This window comes from Coregonus lavaretus, assembly GCF_964263955.1.
Source record: "Coregonus lavaretus genome assembly, chromosome: 37".
Lineage (NCBI taxonomy): Eukaryota > Metazoa > Chordata > Actinopteri > Salmoniformes > Salmonidae > Coregonus > Coregonus lavaretus.
The window spans coordinates 18272542-18282167 of record NC_140024.1 but is presented as its reverse complement, the minus strand read 5'-3'; the positions used below and the strand labels follow the sequence as shown (position 1 = coordinate 18282167).

The following is a 9626-nucleotide window of genomic DNA, read 5'->3' as shown; positions in this document are numbered from 1 at the left end:
GTCATTTTGCAGTCGCCAGCTTGCCTAAAACCAATCTGCTGGGGGACAAAAAAGCTAATGTAGACCTATAAAGTGCAGTTTTCTAAAATGTTATGTCAATTTTACAGTAAATTAATTGTTGATGAGCCAGTGCCATTTACTGTACTGTAGATTGCAAATAATGACTACAGAACCGTAATAGCTTTAGATCGCTTAGCTATATACAGTAGATATTCCTATACATTACAGCCATACTTGCTGGTACAATTTCTTCAACTTTCATAGCCCTGAGACACAATTCCTGCTTGTTATACAGCATCAAGGTAGAGGTCATTTCACGAGCCATTTACACACTATACTCTCCCATTCCCCTGGAACAGAGTGAATAATATAGCTATTGCAATGCCCCTTGAGAATGTAATTTCTCAACATATGAAATGTCATAGTAAATAAGCTAATTGATCACTAGGAAGGCAATTTAAGTCTTATGAAAGCAAAATGTATGGCACTGCCTGTGACAGTAGGCCTACGATAAATTGGATCTAGATTGATATGATGAAATTGATCTAAAGGATGGTGGGGCATCTAAATCCCCTCTGGTCTGTGTGTGTTTGACAGTCCTTGGCAGTAGATTCTCACCCTCCAGGCACTCACTTCTTTTGTAATCAATGCCCTGATTTGGTTGAGTGCCTCGATCTCCCAATCTCCCCATCTCTCATCTCTCCCTCTACCCTCCCTTCCCTTCTTCCCATCACTCCATCTCTCCCTCTCACCCTCCCTCTGCCTTATCGGTTTACCTTGTTCCTTGGCTCCACCCTGTTTTAGCCATATTCACCTGTGCAGCCTACATAGTACATAATAATAACATATTAGAATGATTGTTAATAATTAATGATATCAATAATAATCATAGTACAAACATAACATCTCCTATGATTATTGTAACTGAATTAAATTCTATGAAATGTAGTGTACATTAAATGCAAGCCAGCTTGCACCGGCTCCATCTACTGGACATATGATAACACTGTAATAACCGCATAACAACGAAGGTGTAAATAATGTGTCCTCTATACACAGTGTTTCTGCTTGCTTGTTTTCAAATGGGATCTGAGTGGTATCCATGGGAGTGGAGAAAGACTAACACTGCAGGTGGGAAATGGATCTCCTCCAAAGGAGAAAATGCCAAGAAAGCAACAGGACACAAGGAAAAATGGCCAGGACAAATAGCCATGCCCATGTGTACTAGAGAATCTGGCTATTGGATGGGCACATAACAATGGTTCCTTAGGAATGAGACAGGCTGACAGAGACAGCGAGATACTCAGATAGATTAATTTGGTGAAGCAAATGCATTAAACAATCCCTCCATTGTTTCCTTGGTTACCACAGTCCAGGGGGCCTCTTCAGATTTCATTGAGACTTGTTACGGTAGAATGAGGACAAACCACACACCAAAGACTGTCACACAAATAGAGAGAAAGAATCATAAGGCAACACGGGTAGCACAATCCCATTCATTTTTTTCAGACAACAATATGTACGAGAGGAATACATTTTTTCTGTTCTTATTTTACCTCACATGAATAATAAAATAGCTGTCAGTCTGTTTTACACCTTCAGTGCACATCCATATTCACGACTCGAACTTATAACCCAACACCCACCATATCTACAGGGGAGGGAAGAGGGGTGGTGACATAAAAGTGCTTGGACGTGCATGTGTCCTCCTGAGGAGAGGGAATAACGGTCCAGTGAAAACCAGTACAATATATAGAATCTAGGTAACTACATTTATGATACAGGGTCACACAGGGCCTACAAATGTACCTTTCAGTAATGATAATGGCAATGGGCTTGCACAAATGTCAAGGGTGGGTTTTTATCTTTTTGATTAGATGACTTGACTCTGATTGGTTGAGTGCTGTGAGTGAAGGGCCACTCTCAGAACCCTGGGGTGTATTCATATACCAGATTCTGTTGCAAAATGTTTTGCAACAGAAACTGTTTACTCCAAATGGAAAACATTTTGCAACGAAAATGAGAGTTTCTATTGGACAAATTCAGGCAGGTCCCTGAACTGACATCTAGTCACAAAATGGTGCCAAGATGGTGGCTGGGCAGCTAATTGTGTTTGGTGTGTAATCACCAATGTCACCAACCAGCTACGTTTGCTGCAGGCAATGTTGACTCTTTCTAGGCACACAGCTTGATTACATCGTTTCCAACATCTGCCAACATCTTATGTTATATCTTTGGTAATCCTGGATACACCCCAGATCATCTCTTAGCATCACTGTGATGAAATACTCAATGCATTCTTGGAAGAAGAATGCAATTCTAAAGCTTCTTTATGGACGAAGAGGGAAACACAATTTGGAAAGAGGTACAGAAGCTGTGCAAAACAGCCACAAAACTACAATAAAACAGTATCAATACAGAGAGAATATATTACAGTACAGTCATGTTGAGACAGATATATACTGAGTTAACATGATTGAACAGATTTTTATATCATGATAGCAACATCTTAGTAAAAACAATAGAGAGAATTCCATGACTAAACCTTGATAAAGCACAACTAAAAGTACACTTGAAATGATATTGAATGTTTATCATACAATTCTAAATCAGACCTAAATTCAAATATTTACAGTAATTCATCTCACGTAGGGGATGTAAAAAGGATGACCTATCAGAACACCCTCAACAGGTGCAGAGGACATACTCTGGTCTAGAACACACACACTGTTCTGTCTGACCCTGACTAACTCCTTTAGGCCTTAGGCTAATGTGGGCTGTGTAGGAGAGGTAGGTGCCAGATTACCTGGCTCCAATGTGGGCTGTGTAGGAGAGGTAGGTGCCAGATTACCTGGCTCCAATGTGAGCTGTGCAGGAGAGGAAAGTGCAAGACTAGTTGTTCCATTGAGGCAGGAAGCTGAGAAGGAACTCTCCCACTCCCAGGAAGTAGACCACCTGTGCAATGCCAAAGAGCGGAGCAATGACCAGAGCACGGCAGTACGCCCCCTTCAGGAAAGCAGAGGGACCCTCTTGGTGCAGAATCTTCCTGTTAGACAAGAGGGTTGTGATATAGGGGTGTATCTATATTCTAGCCTAAAATGCCTTCTCCATTTATTTAATAGTACCAGTAGATGTTGTAATGTTCTTCCATCATATAACATGGATATAATCGATCAGAGAATGCCTGTCATCATGTTTCTTTCTTCATAGGTCTGCTGTTCACATTTTAGGGAAAGGTGGATTAGGTTGGTTGAACTCACAGACACCAAAACCAGGAGGGAAGCAGTGGAAGAGTTAGAGAAGGAGAGGTTACCTGATGCAGTCTGTCACTCCGCTGTAGGTGTCCTCCCGACTTCCCCGTGTCATGGTCTGAATTCTGGTCTTAATCACTGTAACACACATACTGTATCAATTGGCTTACAGGGCACACGGCAGGCAGAATACACACTCATACCTGTATACACACTTGACGGTCCTTACCATCCACTGGATTAACTGCCACAGCAGCTGTACTGCCAGCGATGCAGCCTGATGCAAAGGACACATAGAAGGGAGCGGGGCCATCAGCCCCACGGCCACCCAGGCTGTTCAGATTGGCAAACAGGGGGAAGTAGATTATGGAGAATGGCACGTCCCTAAGAGAACAGAGGAATGGAACAACAAATATGTATCATCTTCATTTGTGTGTGTTCTTGCAAGATTGCCATTGTGTCTCTGTGCAGATGTACCTCAGCAGTGTGGCCCCCAGGCCCTTGTAGAGCCCTGCGATGCCCTGGCTCCTCAGCAGCTCCCGGGTGAGCTGCATGGCTGTATGGGTCCTCACCTCCACTGGGCCCCCAGGGGCCCCACCTGCAGCCTGGGGCATCAGCTTCCTCTGAGCCTCTACAAGTGTCATAACACACACAGCAACATCAGTATCATCAGTGTGACATCATCAACCAGGGACAGGGAAGCAGCAATGTCTCAGGAGAAGTTGGCAAACAAAAATAAATTTGGGGAGTCACAGGAACACAAGGAAGAGTCACAAATGTGTTCAAGCATTACAATAACTATTGGTACATTGACACAATAACAATGCTGGTTCTTACTAGTTCTAACGGATCAGATCTCTATGATCTGTTAGTGCTTGTTTGGCTGACAATACACTGGTTAGTCATAAAACATTGACTGGGAACAGGGGAACATACAACCTGCTCTCCCCTTCTTCTACCCATCTCTCACCTATCCGCCCTGCATCCTGTAGCTGGATCTTTAGCATCTCCATGGGAGTGGTGATGATGACCTGCATCAAGAGATGGAGAGACAAAGAGACAAAGAGATGGAGAGACAGAGTGTGACTTCATTTCAGAAGAGTTCAAATACCCAGGCAGACACACTACTAGTGTGCATAACTACTGTTGAGCCACAAGGCTGTAGTAGAGAGCTGTCTGAGGCTGATACCCTGGCTGAGCTTACCTGACATGTACCAGCACCACAACCCGCCAGCATCTCCCTCAGCAGGGTGAGCTTCTGACTGTGAGAGAGAAGAAATGTCATAATTATTTTGGTTCAATTACTTCTTTCTCTGGATGGTCTGGTGCTATCTCAGGGGTTTTACATACATTAAACAAAACGCACACAACATAAATGCATCATGCTAACTCCCTGTTTCTATACACGGTGGCGTTCAGCAGGTCAGCCACCAGGGGGAGACTCGTCGAGGCCGGGTGGGCATCCCGAACGAGATCCTGACAGACTAAGGTACAGAGTTTATGTCCCGCCTCATGAAAGAGTTGTGTGCCCTCATGCAGATCAAGCAGATCCGGACCTCCGTTTTTCACCCGCAGACGGATGGGCTCGTCAAGCGCTTTAACAAAACGCTCAAACAGATGCTGCGGAAGGTCATCGAGCAGGACGGGAAGAACTGGGACCAGCTGCTACCCCACCTAATGTTCTCAATCCGAGAAATACCCCAATCCTCCACTGGGTTTTTCCCGTTTGAACTCCTCTACGGGAGGAGGCCCCGTGGCCTACTGGACCTCGCCAAGGAGGTGTGGAAAGCCCAACCGACACCCTTACGCAGCGTGGTAGAGCACGTGGAGACGATGCGGGAGCAGATGACAGCCATACGGCCAGTCGTGAGGGAACATATGGAGAAGGCCCAACGCGCCCAAGCCCAGGTCTACAATCGGGGAGCCCAGCCCAGAGAATTCCAGGTGGGAGACAGAGTGTTGGTGTTGATCCCCACAGCCGAAAGTAAGTTCCTGGCCACATGGCATGGACCATACGAGGTGGTCGAGAAACTGGGACCTGTCAACTACCACGTACGGCAACCGGGGAGACGGAAACCTCAACAGATTTACCACGTGAACCTGTTGAAGAAGTGGCACGAGAGGATAGCCTTGGCCGTGTTATGGTCGGGACCCAGGACGCCAACGGTACCAGTGGTGGTCCCGAGCAGTGAGGACCTCGACCCGGCCCAGAAGCAAGAGCTCCGGGAGCTTGTCGATCGGAACACGCCGGTGTTCTCTGAGAAGCCGGGCTGCACGACCCTCATTGAACACCACCGGGGAAACGGTAAGAAAGAGGCCGTATTGAATTCCGGAGGCCCGACGGAAGGCCATGAAAGAAGTGGAGGCTATGCTGAGGATGGGGGTCGTTGAAGAGACCCACAGTGCATGGTGCAGCCCCATTGTGTTGGTGCCCAAACCGGACAGTAGCCTCCGCTTCTGTAATGATTTCCGGGGTGTGAACGACATAAGCGTATTCGACGCCTACCCCATGCCGAGGGTGGACGAGCTAATCGACCGATTGGGAAAGGCCCAGTACATCAGCACCATTGACCTGACCAAAGGATATTGGCAGGTACCACTGGCAGCCTCCTCCCGGGAGAAGGCGGCGTTCTCGACACCAGACGGTCTGTACCAGTACCGGGTGCTCCCGTTCGGTCTCCACGGAGACCCGCCCACATCCCAGCGACTGATGAACAGAGTGCTTCGACCCCACCAGCAGTACGCAGCGGCCTATCTGGATGATATTATCATCCACAGCCAAGGTTGGGAGGAGCACCTGACGCGCCTCCAAGCAAGCTGGGTTGACCGCAAATCCCAAGAAATGCAAGCTAGGGTTCGAGGAGGTGGAGTACCTGGGGTATTTGATCGGACGGGGGAACGTCAAGCCCCAGGAGAGGAAGGTTCACGCGGTACGTGACTGGCCCGTTCCACGCACCAAGACACAGGTCAAGTCCTTCCTGGGACTGGCAGGATACTATAGCCGGTTTATCCCCAACTTTGCGGCTATAGCTTCCCCTCTCACCGATCTAACCAGGGCCCGCCTCCCGAAAACAGTGAAATGGACGGACGAGACAGAAGCAGCGTTCAGCCGTCTGAAGGAAGCGCTGTGCTCCCATCCGATTCTCATAACGCCCGATTTCCAGGTGCCGATGGTGGTCCAGACAGATGCAGGTGATACGGGACAAGGGGCCGCTCTGTCCCAGATACACGATGGGGAGGAGCACCCCATTATGTACATCAGCCGAAAGCTGATACCGAGAGAATAGAAATACTAAATTGTTGAGAAAGAGTGTCTGGCGGTGAAGTGGGTGCTAGACACTCTCAAGTATTACCTGTTAGGTACCCACTTCACCCTGGTCACGGACCATGCTCCCCTGGCCAGGGGTAAAGACACAAACGATCGGGTCACCAGGTGGTTCTTGTCCCTTCAACGCTTCTCTTTTTCTGTTGTGCACAGGTCAGGGGCGAAGCATGGAAACGCGGATGCCCTACCGAGAAGGGAGACAGACGTTGCACTGAAGACCGTCCCCTCCCCGACATAGCTAAGGGAGGGGTGTTGCGTACAGCAGGTCAGCCACCAGGGGGAGACTCGTCGAGGCCTGGTAACAGATGGAGTTTACATCACGAGGCGGTGGCTCCATCTGCTGGACGTGCCAGGTCTTGACGGGCTCCCCAGACAGGACTAATTGGGGCTGATTGGGAGCTGGTGAGTAATTAAGGGCGGATTGCTCACCAGCTGTGCAAGGCCCATAAAGCTGCCAGAAGGGCAGCACATGAGAGAGGACTGGGGGGAAGGAAGGTAACTTCCATGGAGTTGGAGACAGTATCCTGGAGAGGGTCTCATGGGGGAGACCTAACCTTTTCTTTTGATTATTTTATTAATAAACACCCTTGAAACCGAGCTACTCATACTCTGTCTGTGTCTGATCTGTGTAAACGTTTTGACCCAACCCCCTGATCTGCCACAACACATAGGACAAGACTATAAACATGCATAAAACAATAAACATACCATTAGTGATACACATATAGAAACATTTAGAAACACACACACACATACTCACACAGTCTTAGAAACATGTTAATAATTCACCAGTTCGCTAGCGCAGGTCACTCAATAATTTATCAGCCATGTTCTTGGTCGCCATGGAAGTGTTGAGGGACGCTAAAGATAGCCCAGGTATGTCATGCGGACAATGCTGCAGGGGCTTATGGGATTGGTCCTATCATCCATGCTGTATGTTTACAAAATATTTATACCTCTAATGCATTACCACTGGATCAAAGCACATAGTGAAGATATTATTAGCATCCTGAAGTGATATTTATATCAAATCCAAACAAGAAGTTAGTTAAGTTGATATAGTATACACTACATCTTTCAAGTACATCAATTCAAGGAGATCAGAGTGGGCAAGAGGTTGATGTGCCAGTCAGTTATGACTGGTGTATGATAGTATTTGACAGGCAGGTGTTTGAAAGAGGCCTCTGAGCCCTACTCACCCATCCTTGGACAGGTGCTGTCTAAAGAAGTCATTGGCAGCTAGTTTGATGGCCTTCTCTGGAGTGACCAGAGTCAGGTTCACAGCAGCACCTAATGGTCAAATAAATAGAGAGACACAGAGTAATAAACAAAGAACATACTCAAACCTGTGTGCACACACACACACACACACACACACACACAGACAGACTCTTTTGTCCTACCTCTGTACATGCCAAAGTATCCCTCTGATCGGATGGTCTTGATAAGGCAATCTGACCTGTGTAGTGAACACAGAAGATTACTGTGCAAAGACCTCAGAGAATCAACCAGAGGTAAGCAGATACTACAAGTGAATCGTTTGTTTTAGAATTTCTAAATGAGACTGGTTAAAAGTGTGTGTTGAACAGCATTGTACATACATGCTGGTGTAGAGACGGGAACCATTTTGCTGGTTCTGGAGACGGGTCTTGGCCAGGTCAATAGGAAATACACATGTCACACCAATCAGTCCAGCAATTCCCCCATTGATCAATTTGGCAGGTAAACTGAGAGGGAGAGAAAGAGAGAAGGGTGAGAAGGGGTGAAAAAGGTTAGAATGACCAATGAATAACAAAAGAGAATAACAAAATGGTGGAGGAATTAGTTCAAGATTCAATCTAAAACATCAATTAAAACATTTGATAAAACCCTCTCAGATTCTTCTGTTTCCATCTAAATGTCCTTATCCGTACTTACCTGATCTGCTTGTCAGCCATCTATCTGAGACACAGTTACTCTGGCAGTTCCTCTGTCTGTGTATCTCTAAATGTGATATTCACCTCCGTGTTTAAGGAAAACAGTGGATTGGTGGAAGATAGATGGAGAATAACTCGGTCAACCAGCCAATGTTCAGCCGTCAGTTTCAGTCAGTCAGTCAATCAGTTGGTCAGTCAGTCAGTCAGTCAGTCAGTCAGTCCGTCCGTCAGTCAAATAATTGGCCAGCTGTGGAGGAGAACTGGAAAAGAACAGAGTACAAATCCATATCAGAACAGTAATCTGACCCTCAGTTAAAGCTTTGAGAAACATCTATGCATGGAAAGTACTTGGCTTATCCCTGGGCATAATAGCATTTACCTCAATGTTGTGTTGGCTGGCTACCTGAAATGAAGAGTGTTCATTCATTGAGCCATGTTTTCAGAAGAAGCAGATAGTACATCCACCCTCCTTCTGGACCAATCACATCAATCCTTCCCCTCCACCCCTCCCTCAACCCTAATTCTAACCTCCACTCCTTCTTCGATTTCCTCTACTCCTACTCCTCCCAAATCTCTCCTGATTTGTGTGTGTGTGTGTGTGTGTGTGTGTGTGTGTACATTGTATTTGAATGGAGCAAGAGAAAGCAGAGAAAGAGAGAGGGAGATGGGACATTCAATACTGTGATTAGAAATATGGGTGTATATCTGTTTGAGGTCTAGTCTGTCAGCTCACGGCACTCCTTCTCTCTTTGCAGGTTTGTAACAATATACCTTTGACCGAACATTTTGCTTTGTTGTCCTTATAAAAGGATCTACTGTGCTATGTGCTATGTGTGTGTGTGTAGGGAGGGGGGGGGGGGACAAAACCTTGGTATAGAATAGTACAGAAGAGGAGCAACAGGAGTGGTCTGTCTACTCAATGTCTGCTTTTCATTTATATCTACAGTATGAGTTCATGTATTTTTCATTGCCAGGAACGGATTACATGTGGAAATGGAGAGACTTACCACATCTAGTTTGTTAATAAATCATGAATGAATACATCAACATAACACTATACCCTTCCCACCACCTATCTGCCATGCACGTTCAGATTTTAGTGTGATTGTCAGCTAAACCTGACTTAACGTAGTT

At 46.3% G+C, this 9626-nt stretch overlaps 1 protein-coding gene across 1 annotated transcript; it reads right to left on the bottom strand.

Annotated features, from left to right (window-relative positions):
- Positions 1 to 1482: 1482 nt before the first annotated feature.
- LOC311111112 (mitochondrial glutamate carrier 1-like) lies at positions 1483 to 8954 on the bottom strand. Its single transcript, XM_084153785.1, has 11 exons — positions 8872 to 8954; positions 8494 to 8752; positions 8178 to 8303; positions 7980 to 8035; positions 7776 to 7866; positions 4456 to 4513; positions 4222 to 4282; positions 3729 to 3882; positions 3481 to 3635; positions 3314 to 3389; positions 1483 to 3046 (listed from the first exon to the last, which is right to left on the bottom strand). The coding sequence occupies exons 2-11, from the start codon at positions 8511 to 8513 to the stop codon at positions 2893 to 2895; spliced, it is 951 nt and encodes a 316-aa protein (XP_084009911.1). The 5' UTR covers positions 8514 to 8752; positions 8872 to 8954; the 3' UTR covers positions 1483 to 2892.
- Positions 8955 to 9626: the final 672 nt, after the last annotated feature.

Coding starts and splice junctions, on each gene's coding strand:
- LOC311111112 (XM_084153785.1), bottom strand. CDS start 8,513: ATGGCTGACAAGCAGATCAG. Junction 3,883..4,221: donor ACAGGATGCAGGGCGGATAG/GTGAGAGATGGG, acceptor TGACACTTGTAG/AGGCTCAGAGGAAGCTGATG. Junction 3,390..3,480: donor GGCAGTTAATCCAGTGGATG/GTAAGGACCGTC, acceptor TGTGTGTTACAG/TGATTAAGACCAGAATTCAG.